The sequence below is a fragment of the Petaurus breviceps genome, unplaced genomic scaffold (genome assembly GCF_028583685.1).
Source record: "Petaurus breviceps papuanus isolate PSGF00001 unplaced genomic scaffold, PetGlider_PUasm1.0 90779, whole genome shotgun sequence".
NCBI lineage: Eukaryota > Metazoa > Chordata > Mammalia > Diprotodontia > Petauridae > Petaurus > Petaurus breviceps.
Window position 1 is genome coordinate 562,925 of NW_027187344.1, and position 18,050 is coordinate 580,974.

The window sequence follows — 18,050 nt, forward strand, 5'->3', positions numbered from 1 at the left end:
TTCTGGGTGTGGTGCCCAGATTCATCCCGACTCTGGGGCCGGTGCTCTTACTCACTGTGCCACCTCACTTAGGCCACCCCTAAGCAATTGGGGTTAAGTAACTTGCCAAGGTTACAAGGCCAGGTGTTTCTGGGTGGGTGCAATGTGTCTGAGCCCAAATTCAATCCCAGGTCATCCCAACTCTGGGGCCAGTGCTCTTACTCACTATACTACCTGGCTGCCCCACATTCCAATTTATTCTGAAATTTGCCAAAATTTCTGGAGAAAGGATATACCCTAAACTCCCACCTCTACTCCAGTCTTTACTGACTTGGGAAAGCTGTTTCAAGTCTCTAACTTCAGAAGATTCCTGTTGCCCTTCAGTCATCTGTTTCTAGAAGAGAGAATTCTATTCATTTCTTCACAATCCAAAAAAGGGGTGGGTGTGGGGGGGGGGGGGGGGGTGGGGAGAGAAGCACCAATCACCATACCTAGATTTAGTAAAAGCTAGATGACAGAATCATTTATTGCAAATCAGTTAACAAAAACAAAGTACATAAATTTTTGTAATCTACAATTTTGCATGTAGACAACTTTATTAAAAGGTTTCTTTTCTTCTGTAAACTACAATCTAGTTTATAAAACATTGAAAAGAATCAACATCATATGATGTTTAGTCATGCACATTAGGGATGCCACAACATCACTGTTTAGAAAGGTGCATGCTAGAAATCCTGGCCATCTAATCTGGCCTGATATCCACAATGCAGGAGAGTGCTTTTCTTAGTTAACAAACATACATCCCTGCACATCCAGGTGATTCTTCATTTGCAGATAGAGCAATATTCTGACATCTCTAATTGGCATGAAATATTTAAGATTTGTTTATTTAGATTTTTTAAACAAAATCCACCTTTTAAAAATTTATTTACAAATGTTTACCTCGCCATAGGCTTATACACTAAATTACAAGTTTGCTCTTTTTGCCTCCCCTCACGCTCAAGCATGTGTCACCTCATAACTGAGATACACCACTCGGAATGGAGAGGGTCCAATGGCCAACATTACATTGAAAACAACTTCATTACCCAAGTCCTCAGCTGCATTTCCCACTCACTCTTCTAGTCCTTAGGACTAGAGGCTTCAATGCATACCCCAAACCAGATAGAACTTCAACTTACCACAGACACCCCACTTCCCAAAGCTGAAAGGATGTCTGAGTAGGACTGAAGCACACAGCCTAAACTGGTATAATGAGTTTGTTAACCACCAAAAAACCTTTATGCAGGTAGCTAAAGTGTCCTGGAAAACTTCCTATAAAAAATAGGAGCAGAAAATCAAGGTGTGGTATACCAAACCCCAATACCAGAACTTGCTCATTCAATTATCGGCTGAACCTGAAAAAAAGACATTAAAGGTTAGGTGTTTCTTTTCTTTATGCCATGCATAGTCCTGTTTTTTTTTTTTAACATGTGGCATCAAAGGTGTGAATTCTATTAGCTTAATAATGAGCACAGATCATCACTGCTCATATCAGTGTTTAAATAAAAACAAAGAACCCAAACCCTTTTTATTTGAAATAACAACTACATAATACTGAAACTGTAAACAAAGATTCATGATTGGTATCATAAAATGTATCCTCAAGGAAACATTTTAAGTACATTTCAAAAAGAGAATCATTCCATTTTAAGATACCTCAAATTCATATCAAAGGCAGACATGCAAATTAACAAAGGTCTTCTGCTAAAGGTCTCAAAATCTTTTTCCTTTTTTTCTCTTTTCTTTTAGTTTTCTTGAAAATTTACACTTTACACCTTCTACTTGCAGAGACAGATGTCAGTCCACTGATACTGAAAACACTGGAAGATGAATAAGGCAATGGGTGGTACTGGCAGGTGTGGGATGGGGCCAGGGAAAAACTCTGCAGTTTTGGAGGAACTTTTCTGCATAGTTGGTTTAAAAATAACTCTTTCCCCTCTCCTCCCTTCCTATCATTTATCTCTGTATTTAGAAAGATTATCAATAAATAAATTTAACTTCTAAATCATGAATCTTTGCTTATCTTTACAAACACACAAAAAATCATCTTATTAAAGAAAATATTTTTTCTAAACAGCTAGTTTTGTCTCAAAATTTTTTGCCTTGAGCCCTACATAGAACATATAAATAAAAAAGGCAGTTTTCATGTAAAATAAAAGTACATAAATAAATACTAAAAAAAAATTAAAATTGTATTACTCTGTATAAAAACATATAAAAAAAGAAAAGAAAGTTGAATCCTTCAGTCAAGTCACAGCATAGGACATTCTCAAATGTCTTCTTTCCTCTTGTGGTTCTTAGGAAAGAAAAAAACATATCAAGTTTTGTGGTTAGACACCATGTGTTCACTTAAAAGCGTCTGGAATGTGTGCTATCTGTGACTGCATACTTGTAGGTGGGCTCGATATGCCTTCCGACCAGTCGGAGATGTTGGAATGTGGAGAGGAGCTAGACCACTGGTCTGGTGACTCTGGGGAGGGGGTCAAGAAAGGATGATCAGGAACTTGAAGCTGGTGACTGGGTGTGTTGTCCATGGGGGAAGAGTAACTGTGCTGAGATGGCGGTGTCAAGAACTGAGTAGTGGTCATGGGCTGAGACAGGGTGGATGGCAGGGTTGTTGGCAGGATCTGGGTCTCCTGTGGCAGAATGGTGTGCACAGCCATGCTACTGCTCCCCAACTGTTGTACATCTTGTTGGTTCAACTCACTACCAAGGAAACTCTGGCCAATATGGCCAGTTGTGGAGCTTGTGTTGTGTTGCTGCTGCTGTTGCTGCTGCTGCAAGTTTTGCTGTTGCTGCTGCTGCTGCTGCAAGTTTTGCTGTTGCTGCTGCTGCAAGTTTTGCTGTGGCTGCATCTGCTGTAGCTGTTGGGCTTGCATCATGTGGGGCTGGGTGGCCATCCGTGTGTTAGGCATACCCTGATAACTCATCATCTGGGACAGGGTAGTAGAGGAAAGGCCATTGTGGAGTGGCCCCAGGATGTTGTGCTGGAGGCTCTGGGCAGGTGGATTCAGAGGCCCAGCTGGGATGTTCCCTCTCAGTGGATTATACTGGTTTTGGACCATCCCATTCTGGAGTCGTGAAAGCCACTCACATTGCCCATTCAGGCTGGCCGCTCCACCGACTGCAAAATTCATAGACCCACTATTCATTACTGAGCTGGGACTAGAAGCAACAGGAAGGTGAGACAAGCGAGGTGGCACTGCGTCAAAGCCCAAGCGGTTGGCACTTCCCAGTGCAGCCATCTCCTGCTTCCCAGCCATGTTCAGGTGGTTGATGCCTAAATGGGCATCAGGCATACCAGGTAAGTGGTTCAGAGGCATGGATGGGGACTGCTGGAAGGGGGAAGTCATTAGCGGCGGAGATGCCACATCTGACAGGTAGCCATGGGGTGACTCAAGAGAGTCCACAGGGGACAGCACACTGGAGCTGTCCAAAAGGCAACCCTTCCCATCTTGAGACTTTTTCCTCCGGGCCTTGATGTCTTTGGCATCCTTGCCATTACAACTGAGTCCCTTGGTGCTGGGTTTCCGGGCCTTCTTGCCCTGGACAGCTGGCTTCAGGTTGCCAATGTAACTGTTGGGGGAACAAAGTGGAGGAGACAAGGTAGGTGCCCCCAGTGGCCCATTGTGCAGGGGTGGGCTGCGCACCAAATTGTATTCATCCAGAAGCCGCACAATGTCATGGTGCATCCGCTCCTGAGCAATGTCTCGAGGCAGCCGATCCATGTGATCGGTTATGTCCCGGTTTGCAAAGTGGTCCAGCAGAACTTTGGCAGTCTCATAACTCCCTTCTCTGGCTGCGAGGAACAGAGGTGTTTCTTCCTGAAGGGACACAGAACAAACAACTGTTCAGGAGAAAGTCGGCAGAGGTTTCCTTAGTACCCTTGCTGGATTTAAACCCCATTGTCTAGAATGATTTGCAGTTATGAGCCCTGGGAAGGGACCTTAAAGTTCCCAGAGTCCAACTCCCTCATTGTACAAATGAATAAACTCAGTTCTAGAGAGAAGTGATAAGTACAACCCAGAGGCAAATGTGAACCCAGGTCTCTCTCCAAATCCAGTTCTCTCTACTACATCACACTGTCTATACTCGCTACTACATTTGGTAGCTACTTTCCATTTTATCCAAAGTGAATGTTTTAGCCCAGGAGAGCTCTGTCCATCATCCAGTGGGACATAGGAACTCTTGGAAGACAAACTAATTTCAATATAGCCATATCATAGTTAGGCAAGAATTTAAAACTATTTAAAGCAAACACTGGTGCATCCTAAAACCAAACTTAACAATTACTTGGTATCTCAGATGATGATTCATATTATTACATCTAGATCCATTCTGCAGAAGGGACAACAGACCAAGCAGGGTAAAGCTGGGCAGATAGGCTTCCATTTCCTCATGTACACAAGGGAGCTAACAGTGCTGCTTTTCCCTACAGCCACCAGGCTACTGGGTTGAGACGATCAGATGAGAAGGAAGATATTCTACCCTCTCAAAGTGATAAGGGAACCACATGCTTATTCAAAACTTAAAACCTGGTCAGAGGGGCAGCCAGGTGGCACAGTGAGTAAGAGCACTGGTCCCAGAGTCAGGAGACCTGGGTTTGGTTACAGCCTCAGATACTTAACACCCACACAAAATAACTGGCTGTGTAACCTTGAGCAAGTTACTTAACCCCGATTGCTTAAAAAAAAAAAAAAAACTTGGTCAGAACTCATAGGTTCACAGGATTTAGAACTGGAAGGATCTTGGAGGTCAACAGTAAAATCCCTTTATTTTAGAGATATGGAAACAGATGGAGATGGCTTTCACATGGGACACACCCAAGTCCTTTGACTCAAAATCCAGTGCCCTTTCCCTTCTGCTGCCTCCCAGCACGTCCGCATGAAACTGAATCAAATTAGACTCTTGTTAGTATTTTTCACCATCATTTTCCTTATCTTTTCTGATATGGTACAGACTGAAATGAAATATATATAAAGAATATATCCTTCATATAATTTATTTTCTGTGTTATTTATATGCTTTTATATATATGCTTTTCCTAAATTATTTCAATTCATCCCTACAGTGAACCTATGAATTAAATGCCTCAGATATTATCATTCTCATTTTATAGAAAAGGAAACTGAGGCTCAGAAGTTAAATGACTTGTCTATGGTCCCATGGCTAGCTAATAGCAAGCAAGATTCAAATCCAGGTCCTTGTAATTACAAATCTAGTGCCCTTTTCATGTGTTATATAGTCTTCTAGCTCTAGGATCTGGTAAACTTAACGCTTAAAATACCTTGTTGTTCTGCATATCCTTATTCGCTCCATTTTTCAGCAGTACAACAGCAGCATCAACATTATTTACTGCAGCAGCCCAGTGCAGGGCAGACTTGCCTAGGGGACAAGAAGATCAAGACATATTTAATCAACTGTTAAGAAAGAGGAAACATCCTCCCCACCTCACCCCCATGGCTCTCTTCTTAATACACTGGTTAGCTTCCATCCCCCAAGGCCTACCTAGATCATCAACTGCATTGACATCTGCATGGGAGTTGATCAGGTCCTCCAGCATGCCTTCCACTGCCAAGCGGGCAGCCAGGATCAGTGGGGTGGTCCCATCGTGCATTCGAGCATCCAGATCTGTAGCTCTGTTCCGGATCAGGATCTAGGCACCAATAGAAAATGAGAATTTAAGAGTCAGGGAGGGGACAGGGAGGAAGACAACTACAGAGGTATCTATTGAAAGACCAGGTGCCTGGCCAAAGCAGAATGCAGTGTTAGTCACACAGTAGGTAGGCCTGAAATATACTCTGAGCTTAAGTGAATGAGGAAGAATGGTAGATTCTAAAAAAGGGAAGAGAAAGGGCCTTCTGATACATAGGTAATATGTACATGACTTAAAAGGTATCCTCCATCATGCCCCCGCCTTCATCCCACACAAATGTCCAAAATTCCCTGTCAGGGTCCAAGATTCTTATTCTACAGTAAGTGGTCATATTTCATATGGGAATCTCCCTGGAGAAGGAACACAGTGATTTAAATCCCCTTTTGATCCTGAGTGGTCTGAAATGCCTCATGACAGAACTTCGAGAGCTGCCACTACCTTTTCTTCTTTCTAAGGTGGTTGGGGTAGATGATCACTAAAATCCCTTAAAGCTCTGACACTATGATCTTTTCCTGAGAAAAGATTCTGATGCAGAAGAGAGGAATAAGACAGGAAGGGGAATATTGCCATGGAGGAGATTTGTTCAGTTACATCACGTTGGGCCAAGCATGACCTATATTACAGGGTCAACAACCTATCGAGGTCTGAGCATCCCCAGGCCTAAAGCCTCTATCTAATGAGTACCTTACTGTGTGTGGACCTTTATACTGCTTACAGTAGCATGGAGGAGATATGAAATGGGAGGTGGGGATGAGGGAGAGAGAAGGAACAAACTAAGAGGAAAAAAAGAAGAAAAACAATCATGGACAAAGAGTGTTAATGATCCTGGCCTTCACAAGCAGTGATAGGTAAATCAATCTTATTTTAGATGCATCAGGAAAGCTCATCATATATAATGGCATTTTGCAGTAAATTATCCTATTTTTCCTATTCTGTCATTTCCATAAATCCAGCCATTCACTAGCTGCATGGCCTTGAAGACTGCATGACTTCCCTTCTCTCACTCAATTTCCTCATCTGTAAAGTGAGGTTAGACTAAATGACCTCTAGAGGTCCTTCCAAATATAATGATTCTAAATCCACATTTTTACATATTGAGGTTTGCTTCATGATCCTGATAGGTCAGGCAGGGAAAGAAGGTTCCCCCTACTCGAAGGAAAAAATGGCTTACACCAACTCCTGTAGAGTCCCTCTACAGGACAGAGACTCAAAATCAGAAATCTGTTATCATTGTGGAGGTTCCTCTGCCTCAATCACTGCACAGGACAAGAAAATGCCACGGTAAACCCACCTCATGGCCACAGGCAATACCTCTGGCCTAAGGATGTAGAGGATGGGGTCACCAAGAAAGAACAAGGGCAGCCTGGTGTGGATGTTGCTGGCTTGGTGAGAATAACAAGAGATAAAGTGCAGTGTTCTCAGGGCTTCCAGTGACACCTAGGCGCCAGATCCCAGAGAAGAGCTTGAGGTTCTCCCCTCTACCTTTGACTTCCCAGCAAATTCTCTTTTGAGGATACCATTTGGGAGGGATCCTAATTACCCTCCTTGACACCATCTCATAAACTAAGGATGACCCCAAATACCTCTTGTCTCCCCTAGTAACTTGCTATGGCCCTATCATCCAGAGATTTATTTATCTAACCCTGTCTTTAAAGCCCATTAACATCTTTGGGGAGAACAAATTCCTTAACTTTATATTCTAATGTGTGAAGGATGAGAATGTCCCCATTTTCTGTCTAGTTCTAGTACACAATATTTAGTGTTCATTCTCTATCCCTCTTGAATTGTTCACACCACATCTGGAACACATGTCCATTTCACACCTCTTAGAAACCTTTGTTCCCTTCAAAACTCTGCTCAAGTGACGGTTTCTTCATAGTACCCATCCCCACAGCAGGTGCTTTGAAAATGCTTGTTGATTGATAACTTCTTAGCCTCTATCCACAACTAATAATTTTCAGCTAAGTTCTTTTGGGGATTATGAGAAACCATCACACAAATCCCACAACCCCCCAATCAGCCTTGGTTCCAAAAGCTCAGTTAAGAAAAAAAAAAAAGATGAATGCTTCAGAGCACTGGCAAGCACCTACCTGGAAGACTCCCTGAGCATCAGCAGACACGGCTGCATGGAGAGGAGTCCGGCCCATGTTGTCCTGAATGTTGGCATCTGCACTGGCCTCCAGCAGACGTTTGGCTGCGTCTGAACGGGAGTAGCGAGCAGCCAGATGAAGGGCTGTCTCACCAGTTCGGTCCGTTTGGTTGTGCAGGCTAGCTCCCTGGTAGATGAAGTCTGAGATGACAGCTGGCGCATCCTCTTCTTCTTCACTGTTGCCTGTCTCTAGGCCCCCTCCACTACATGAAGCAATCATCAAGGGGGTGAAACCATCTATGGAAGAGGAAGGTGAGTGTCCATTTAGTCTTGTATTGCTACAGTTTTTACTTTCCAAAGAGACAAAAGAGAACTCTCTTTCTCCATCTAAATTTTATCTGAGGGTAGAGCTTAACAAAAAGAACCCCTGGATTGTCAGTTCAGTCACTGACCCCATTGTCTCACTTCATTTAATATCTGCACTTCTATTTCTTCACCCACCAAAAAAGCAACATGTGCCCATATGGAGTGAGGTTTCTGAAACTCTGATTATGAGAATGCTCTCTGCAATCTTGAGAGAGGCAGCTTGGGTGAAACTTAAGTTTCTGGAGACAGGAGCATTTAAATACCCCATGTGCTACTCAAAACCTGAAATTGGTGAATTGTCCTAAATAGAAAGCTGGGGATGGGAGTGGACCACACACACTTTTGTGTTGGGAGTCTTGAGAAATTTCCCACAACCTCTTCTGAACTTGAAATCTAACGGAACTGAAAAGGGTTTTCCCTCCCCATTCAACAGAGCAGGCTTTCAGAATGTTGATCACACCATGTTGCTATTGACCTTCTGCGTGTGGCGGAGGAATGGGGGTGGGAATTAGAACATGCCAGAGAAGACATTAATGGATTTTGGGGAAGGACAGTACCAGGGGCTGTTTATATAAATAGATCTATGAGCCATGCTGAAGAAGAGAAACGCATGAGGAGCCCTAGGGACAGTCTCCTTACCAGGACCTCTGACATTGACATCCATGCAGTCAGCATCAATCTCGCCTTGTGGTGGGGTGGGAGCCATGGAGGGGATCCGGAGGTCAGCTGCATCAAGATGCTGCTGAGTCCACTGCCGGTGATCTGTCTGGTCATCCATGTCTGGCAGCATGACTTGTTCTTCAAACTGGGGAAGGAAGGGAAGAGGGAGGTGGGGGATAGAGAAATCAGGTTTCTGGTACTTTAGGAAGGAAGGCTTCAACTAAGCTAAATCCAAATACCATAAAGTCCCAGGCATCAGCGGCCAACTGATAAGGACCTCTCATTGACCTATCCCTAGCTGGCAGGCAGCAGAGCTCACCCTGAATTTCTTGGTCTCCAGGTCTTCATCTCCCCATTCATTCTGGTTGTCATCCATTAAGGCACCATCTGAGGCATTCTTCAGGGGTCTTTGGAAAGGGTAGAGGGAAGGATGAGAGTGAAATATGCTTACTGAGAGTCTGGGAACGTTTCACAAGACTCCTCCCCAGTTCTTTCCCCTCTGGACCCCATCTACAATTGCTCAATACACTGAATGGCCACTGCTCTCACAGAACATAATCCACCATGCAAGAAACGGAAAGGGGAAGTTTCCCTGGGGAAAGATCTTCCCACTGAGCAGAATACCACAGTTAAAGAGGACAGTGCCTGTTCCCAACACACCCCCCTCAAACCTCCGCCCACTTTTCCTGGAATCAGATGGGTTAAAATCTCCGCTGTGTGACTTACTTCAATCCCACTGAATCCTCGCCTAAAGGCTCCCGCCGTTTCTTCTTGCTGGACTCGGTCACTTTGAAGCCCTCAGGGAACCAAAGCTGGCCATGTTCCCTGCGCCGTTTTCTTGACACCAGCACACCTAAGCCAATGAAGGCCAGAAACGCGAAAGCAGCCACCACCACGTACATAGGATACAACTTTGAGTTCTCTGGGGATTCCACTGTCTTACCTACAAGGGGACAGGGCAAGAGGACACACCGGAACATTGAGCTACATATCAAGTCAAGGACTGGAGTAGTCAGATGGAGTGAAATTAGTTCATAAAAGGTAACTCACTAGCTCTATATCTTTCTCCCCCAAAATAAGGTCATTTTATACATGATTAATCAGAATTGCAAAATATCACTAAATTCTCTCCTGTACTAGCCCACTGTATCTGGAGACAGCTTTTACTTTTTTCTCCTTTAAGAAAAAGGATTAGCAAACTTCAAATCAGTGCACTTGCATTGAGCTGTTAAGACAAAGGATTTAGGGGGGATTTTCAAGATACAAACTTCAACTCCTCACATGACACCGATCAATTCTTGGTTTTTTTTTTAAAGCTGTAATGATTTTGAAATAATACCCAACAAAGGGAAAAAAGGCCTGGGGAGGGGGAGGGGGAGTGAAATGTAGAGAGTAGATGAGGATAGAAGGATAGATATCCCAGTTACTTACTATGACTTACCAATAAACTTACTTCTCCATAGATGTACAATCTTAACAGCTGGCACCATTGGTGCCATGAGGTGTCTCCCTTGTACTCTGTTCAGGTCTAGAAAATCTTTTTTCAGACCTTGGAACAGCGTTTAAGTGGGACACCCCTCAGACTAGCTGGCAAAGATGATTTATTTAGTCCCAGTCGTTGGAGAAATTAAGACAGATTTAACCCCTACTATCTTCCTTTCCCCCAACCTCCCCCCCAAAAAAAGGATAAAAATAATTCAAGGTTTTTAAGGAGGAAAATAAGCCAAATATAGATCTGGGAACTGGCTAATGAATGAACTAGGCAGGAAATCTAAAATCTAAAGGATGGTGTTAGAGTGGGGGAATTCTAGTCTCCATCCAGGTGAACAAGGCTGCAATACCCTAGGATTTGATGGGCTTACTTACTCTGTACAGCTTCAATTTTGTAGGGAATGTTAAGGTTCCCCATCGAAGCCAAGGCCCCCAGGAAGGCTGCCACATCTGTCGCACTCTGAAAACACTGGGAGGACGACTGGATACATTGGCGGTTGTCAATTTCCATATACACAATTGATCTGTATGGATGGGGAATGGGGAGAATCAGGAATGATAACTGGATATGAGTGAGAGAGTCGGCAGAATTCTCTCGTTTCTTCTCCCCCAACCCCTTGCTTGGCAATGCACATTCCAGAGGCAAGAGATTTCTTTGAACCCTTCTGAACAGACAGGATAGAAAATGTCTTCAACCTAGAAAATTTAGCCACTGAGAAGCTTGGCGGTTCCTGAACAAAGCAACATTTGATGCTATGTTAACCCTGTCCCTCAGTGGAACTGAGATGGAGAAAGGTGATGGACATAGACTCAAGAAGGAAGGCATGGCCTAGGAACTACACCTTCCCCCAGGCCCCGCCAAAAAAAAAAATAATAACTACCACCCCTCAGAGATGTATAGATTTGTTCGACTTATCATAGTAGTTTCATGCACCCTATCTCATGCGATATTCATTAATAGTCCCGATAGGGAAAGATGGAGAAAACCGAAGTATGAAGTTTATACGGAAGCATTATTAAGATAATGTGATTGAATGATGATTAAGCTTGATCCTCCCAAAAAGAGATGAGAATGTACCTCCCTCCCTTCTTTGCAAAGTGGGGAGGGGGAGAGAAATAGTGCATGTACTGTCAGACTTGATTGATGTGTTGATTGGTTTTACTGAACTGCTTCTCTCCTTCCTTTTATTCTTTGTAAGATGGGTAAGGGAGGGGGAGGAAGGATATGTTTGGAAATGGAAATGCTAGAAAAACAAAGATAAAATATGATGAGCTTAGGGCCCCAGAAAACCCACTGAACTCTCACCCTCGGATGTCCATCTGGTCCAGCTCCCTCCTCTGCCTCCCTCCAACTTGGGAGTAAAGAGAAGTCTTCATTTTATTGAAGACAGCACCCGACATGTCAGTCCAGCTCTCTGCAGACCTCTTGATGTGGTGCTTTTTCAGCTCCTCAGCATTGCCATAGTAGGGGTATATCATGTACTCCCCCTTGGGATTCTTTTTGAAGACCACATTGGTGTGCAACACTCGGCTGAGCTCCCGAAGGAAATGGAAAGAGTTGTTCTTCAGGTTTTCTGGGAGCATGAGCACCACAACCACCAGGGTCCCATCTGCCAGCTTCTCAGGCATGTTGTCAGCACAGTCCAAACCATCCCACTCACACTCTGCATTGTTGCAACCCTGGTCACAGTGGCCATCACTGAAGTGGTCCTTACAGTATTGGTCATACAGGGGGCTAGAGGGAGAGGAGGACATGGTCAATTCCTAGCCACAGATTCCTTTACTGTATCTTGAAATGAACTACAGCCTGGCTACTTAGAACCATGGTCTGCAAATCTATTCCCTGGACACACCAGAGATACATTCTCAACTGTGAGCTTTTGCTCATGCTATTCCCAACAGAAAAACTGACCCCTTGCCCCAATTCCCCTCCCCAACCCCCCAGAAAGGGATATGGGAGGACAGGAACTCAGATTTTTCCTAATCACCGAATCCAATCAGAACACAAAATAAATTTGGCTGTTTCTATAAACCAGCAGAGAAGACCTTCTAAATCTCATGAGGCAAGAAAAAGTACAAGGAAAAAGCACACGGCAGGGGAAGGAGACTTACTTGCACTGGACCTCCACTTTCTGGCAATCAAAGCCATCGAACAGGCAGCCAGCATTGTTGCACTGGCTGTCACAGCTGCCATCATTGAAATACTTCCAGCACTGCAGGGACTGAGTGCAGTTCTTCCAGGGGTCATTGAAGTTAAGGGAACAGTCTCCACCATCCCAACCACAAGCGTGGTTATTACACTTGCCATCACAGATCTTATTACCAGTGTCCTTCCTGCACTCAGGGATCTCACATTTCTCTTCAAATTCAGGTGGGGTGATGTCTCTCCCCACCCCACCCAAGAAACTGTAGTCCAGGATGTGGCACAGAAGCCCATTGAAGTTGGCAGGGCAGTGGCACTGGTAGAAGGGGCTCTCAGGGATGAACTCGCACGTTCCCTGGTTGTAGCAGGGGTTGGAGAGGCATGGGCTGCTCACGGGGTACTGGCATTCAGGGCCTGTGAAGGGCCCCATGCATAAGCACTTTGAGCTCTTCTGACCAGAAACACAGGTGCCCCCATTCCTACAGTGCAGGCTTCCACAGGTACGGGAATCATTCTCACACGTGGCACCTTCAAAGCCCTGGGGAGAATGTAGAGAGTTTTTAGTGTCTCCTCCTCCTTAGACTCATAATCCATGATTTAGTGTAACCCTAGAGGGTTCTGGGAGGGGGTTCAGTGAGACATCCAAGACTGGTTATCTCCAGGTCATCAGATAGGTTGGTGTCTCCAGACACCAACCTATCTCTAGCTTTAATTTCCCCTCTCCTTTTGACTCCTTTCTGCCAACCCTCCCTGTGTCCCCACGAAAATTACATCACTACGTACAGAGGGGCAGTTGCAGATGAAGCCACGTCCAGTGTTGGTTGCCACAGCACAGGTCCCACCATTCTTGCAGGGTTTACCCTTACAGCCATCAACAACTGAATCACAGCGGCGCCCTGTCAAATCATAGCGGTATGTCAAAGTGATGAAGCTCAGCCACTAATTCATCCTGCCCATCTCCCTACCACTCCTTCCCCCAACCCAATCCCTAACAGTTCCTCTTCCGCTGTTCCCTCCTGCCTACCTGTGTATCCCTGCCGACATTCACACTTAAAGTCATTGACACGCTGTACACAGTTCTGAGTGCCGTGGGGGTCACAAGGGTTAGAGAGACATTCATTAACATCACCTTCACAGCGCTCTCCAACAAAGCCAGGAGGGCAGTTACAACTGTAGCCTCCGACTTGGTCAACACACTTGCCATTGTTGAAACATTTCGGCCCCCGGGTAAGGGGATCAATGAAGGGGTTGCAGTCATCCACGTTGATTTCACAGTGCACACCTGCCAACAGCCACATGGAGAGGAAGGAGGAAAGTAAGTAGCCAGTCCCCAACAATATGGACAATGCAGAGGTAGTAAATTCTTTCTCAGATGTCATCCAGTCTAATTTTTCCATTTAATAACTGAGAATAATGAAGACCAGAGGGGGTACAAAATGACTTGTCCAGGGTCACTTAGATGCTTAGTGGTACAGCCAAGACTGGAACCTGGATCTCTAGAGTCCCTGAATTCAGGTCTCCTTCTACTACATAACATTGCACTTCAATACTGAAAGACAGGGTCAGAGGTAGGATGGATGTTACTTGAGGGTGGTAGGATTACAAGAAACCAACTTAAGCAATTTGGGTTTAACCTAAGCATGCCCACTGGGGACAATGAAAAGCCCTAAAGAAATAAATCTCTGTGAAAACATACTGAATTTAGAAGACAGTGGTAGTAGACATAGATGTGTGAAAATCAGCAGGAGTTTGAAAAGGCTGCCAGTTCTGAAGTGATCGCCTCCTTCATGAAGCCTTCCTTTATTCTCTAATTCTCTACATGGCTGAAAGCATTTCCTAGCCCCTCGGTTTCTCACAGAGAATATATGGCTTTCATCTTTGCCTTTTGGCACTCTTGCTTGTTCTCTATTTGTATTTCCACTGAACAAACCCAAGGTCTTTCACCTGGTGAAGATTGTTCCCTTACCCTGAGTCCCTCTGGGACATGAGCACTTGTATGTGTTGATCAGATCAATGCAGGTGCCACCGTTCTGGCAAGGGTGGGACAAACACTCATTGATCTCCTCAGAGCAGTTCACCCCATGGTAGCCAGCAACACACTGAAAAGGAAGAGGAGAAAAAGAAAAAACATCACAGCCTGGACCTGAACAGATTCAGCTGCCTCTGGAGGCCTAACCACTATGGGGCTGAGATAGATACAGAATATAGCAGTCCTGGGCCCGCATTTCCTCAGCCTCTGCAACATTCAAGGGCAAAATCAGAATGGGCTTTAAGGCTCAAGGGATTGGGGGTGACTCTTCCTAAGAGGGCATTTATGCTAACCCTGCTTCTGCCCAGAAGCCTTCCTTCACCACCGTACTACCTTGTTCAGCCCTCACAACCAACAGTGAGGAATTCAGAGCACTATAACACCCTGGCCTGTATTTTTCTGTAAGGGCTTCATGTGTTTCCTCCTTCCTACAGTATGGGAGAGATTCTGCCACTACCCTGCCCCACTGTCCTTCTCCCAAACCTACTTTGCAAAATAGCCATTTCCTTTAGGAAATTCACCAATTTGACTTCTAGATCCTGAAAAAAAAAATCACATTATCCTCAAAATAGCCCGAATCACACTTTTTTCTTAGGCTAACTTAGAAGGTCACCCCTTAACTCCTACTATCTATCCACTTTGGGGCCCAACTCAAGACCTTAGCCTTCTCTGGATGTCAATTATCTTGCCTTCCCCAAATCAGTGCCTGAGCCACAGAGCCTGGGTGTGATTCTACTCTCTTTGTTCTGTGTGCAAGAGCTATTTCTACAATCATGTCCTCTAATGCCTCATTGTGGCATGGAGGTCCAGGGGTCTCAAAGGCTGTTTCAGCAGAGTTTAATAAGCTCTGGGAGGATCTGACTGCAGAACCAAAATGGTTTTAAGTACACACCCAAACAAAAAGTATTCCATCCAAAGTCTAGCCTAAGTATGGAGGTCTAGAAACTGGCTGCTAGGTGATAAAATTTTTTAGCCAGGATGACCTCATAAAAATTTAAAACTCCCCTTAGTCCTTTATAGCAGTAATGGCGGTGGAAAAAATTTGCAAAAATATGAAGAATTGGGGCGGCTAGGTGGTGCAGTGAGTAGAGTGCGGGCCCCAGAGTCAGGAGGATCCAGCCCCAGACACTTAATACAAAAAAACTAGCTGTGTGACCTTGGGCAAGTTACTTAACCCCAATTACCCTCCAAAAAGCAAAAAAAAAAAAAAAAGATTTCCCAGTGTGAATCTTCCTAATGACCCTCAAAGCCTGGTACCACGCACATGACCAGCATAGGGCTGCAGACACATAAGCTGTCATTAGAATTATGGACAACATTTTCAACAACTAGGACAGTCCCACCGGTCGAGATGGCACTTGCTTTACAGGACAATCCAGTCTATGATGGCACTGCCAAGTACCCATGGGAGTGTGTTTGTTGTGCATCTCTGGGGACTGATAGCCCCTTGTATTCTTGCTCACCTCACATGAATACCCTCCCAGATAGTCTGTGCAGGTAGCTCCATTCTGGCAGGGATTGGGAGAGCACTCATCGACCTGCTCCTCACAGTAGCTGCCCGTATAGCCTGGCTGGCAGCGGCAGTAGTGGGTATTACCAGTGTCCATGCAGAGCCCAGAGTTCTGGCACAGGTGGGCCACATCAGTATCTACAGGGAACAGAAAAGAGGGCTCAGTCTGTGGTGATAATCAAGGGATTGGCTAATAGGAGATGGATTTTTTCTTTTAGCCACAGTGACCCATAAAAGAACTAAAAAAAATTATATATATATATAAAATATTTTTAGTCCCATGAAGCCCTCCCCCCCTTTTGATTTCTACAAGGATAGGAGATAGTTTATGGATATGAAGCAGCTTTCTCTTTTAATAGCTCTGCACAGGGATCAGACCATGCCCTCTGCCCCCTTAGCACTATGTACTAATTAGGAAGTAGTAATGACGTAAGCTATGCTACATGAGTCCAGCAGCCTGGGCAGTGGCTGGTTTCTGGAGTCTCCATAGGCAAATGACTGGATTGTCTGGATTGTTTGTATCCAAAAAAAAAACCGAGGGAGATGGCACCCGGGCAACCAGCATGGTCCTGCACTGAAATCCCTTATGATCCTTCCATACTACCCTGTTCACCCACCAATGGGAAGAGCAACTCACCTTGCTGCTTGGCAGCTACCTCGCAGGACACACTAGGCACATCACAGTAAAGGCCAGTCCAGCCCCTGACACACTCACAGCGGTATAGATTGTTGGTCTGCCAGCATGTCCCACCATTCTTACAGGGCGATGAATCACACCAACGCACCAGGCTCTAGGGAAGGGAAATGGCAAATCAAATCCTTCTGCTAGGCCCAAAAGAACAACGGAGATTTAGTCTGTTAATTTCTTGGACGATTTATAGGCAGACCTTGTTTTATATACTGGTTTTCTTTCTAAAGATACACTAATTGTTATAACTGACATTGTAATTCACCTTAACACCTAAATGAAGATCTATCTGAACTGGCTTGTCTTGTAAAGTGAAAGATCCTTTTGTCAAATCAACCAACACTCCTTAGATGAGTATACATCTCCCTACTTCCTTCTGCCTAACCAAACCCTAGCCACAGATCCTTGGAAATCTAATTCAAATTATCCTTCTTGACAAATGCTCCATCCTTCAATGTCACTCTTTCCTCTCAAGGTAGAATTTAAGCTCCATGAGGGGAGGAATTTGTATTTGTTTTTGAGAATCTTAGGATCCTAAGACCTGGAGGAGACCTTTCCAAGACCATCTAGTGACCAGCCTCTTCATTTGACAGATGGGGAAACTGAAGCCTAGAGAGAAGGGACTCTCCCATAACAGCAACTCGGGTCTCTGAACTGAAGTTCAAAGCTCTTCCCACTGCACCTCACTGCTATCCATTATGCTTCTTAGCTACTAATGAAATAAAGACTTAAGTGTTGGATTCATCTTTGATCTTAATCCAGGTTTTTATACATCAGGTTTTGCTTAAAGCAGAGTACAAGCCCCGAAAATATAAAGGGGCTCAAGACTTCTTCCAACATGATATATAAACATGGTAGGCGATACTCACCTGGCAATTGAGGCCTGTGTACCCTTGAGGACAGGTACACTTGTAGGTGCCGTAGCTGTCCTGGCAGGTACCCCCATGGAGGCAAGGGCGAGAGTCACACTCATTTATGTCATGTTGACAGTAGCTGCCTGTGAAGCCTGGTGGGCAAAGGCAAGTGAAGGTGTTGATGCCATCCACACAGGTGCCCCCATTGAAGCAGGAGCTGAAAGGCAGAAGGAGTATAACTACCAGTTGTAATCATAATATCGAGTACCACATTTTGCTCCAAACCAGCTAATGCCATGGCCATCTGCAAAAACATCTCAGTGTATAATTAAACCTGCACTGTAAGCAATATATACTGCCCCAAAGACTCATTGAAGGAAGTAGATTTTCTTTCTCTTTTTAATTTGAAATGCTATGGCACATTTAATTCTTTATTATTATCATTTTTTTATTGTTAAGCATTCATTTTCTTTGTTCCTCCCACCTCCTCTATCTACTTAACAAAAAAAAAAATATAGAACGCTTATATCACATAAGCACAGC

General features: G+C 44.5%; 1 protein-coding gene across 2 annotated transcripts in view; it reads right to left on the reverse strand.

The window, feature by feature from the left end:
• Positions 1-475: 475 nt before the first annotated feature.
• NOTCH1 (notch receptor 1) overlaps positions 476-18,050 on the reverse strand; it is a 75,587-nt gene continuing 58,012 nt past the window's right edge. Inside the window, exons 19-34 of one of the 2 annotated variants that reach the window (XM_069069206.1) lie at positions 17,523-17,724; positions 16,603-16,756; positions 15,919-16,103; positions 14,393-14,525; positions 13,451-13,708; positions 13,210-13,322; positions 12,396-12,964; positions 11,590-12,018; positions 10,659-10,807; positions 9,519-9,735; positions 9,112-9,199; positions 8,772-8,937; positions 7,768-8,063; positions 5,530-5,677; positions 5,309-5,406; positions 476-3,845 (exon numbers count right to left, since the gene is read on the reverse strand). In XM_069069206.1, the coding sequence (XP_068925307.1) occupies positions 2,367-3,845; positions 5,309-5,406; positions 5,530-5,677; positions 7,768-8,063; positions 8,772-8,937; positions 9,112-9,199; positions 9,519-9,735; positions 10,659-10,807; positions 11,590-12,018; positions 12,396-12,964; positions 13,210-13,322; positions 13,451-13,708; positions 14,393-14,525; positions 15,919-16,103; positions 16,603-16,756; positions 17,523-17,724 (4,684 nt within the window). In that variant the 3' untranslated portion in view covers positions 476-2,366. The remainder of the gene's footprint in view (positions 3,846-5,308; positions 5,407-5,529; positions 5,678-7,767; positions 8,064-8,771; positions 8,938-9,111; positions 9,200-9,518; positions 9,736-10,658; positions 10,808-11,589; positions 12,019-12,395; positions 12,965-13,209; positions 13,323-13,450; positions 13,709-14,392; positions 14,526-15,918; positions 16,104-16,602; positions 16,757-17,522; positions 17,725-18,050) is intronic. The other variant, XM_069069207.1, reaches the window with a different exon arrangement.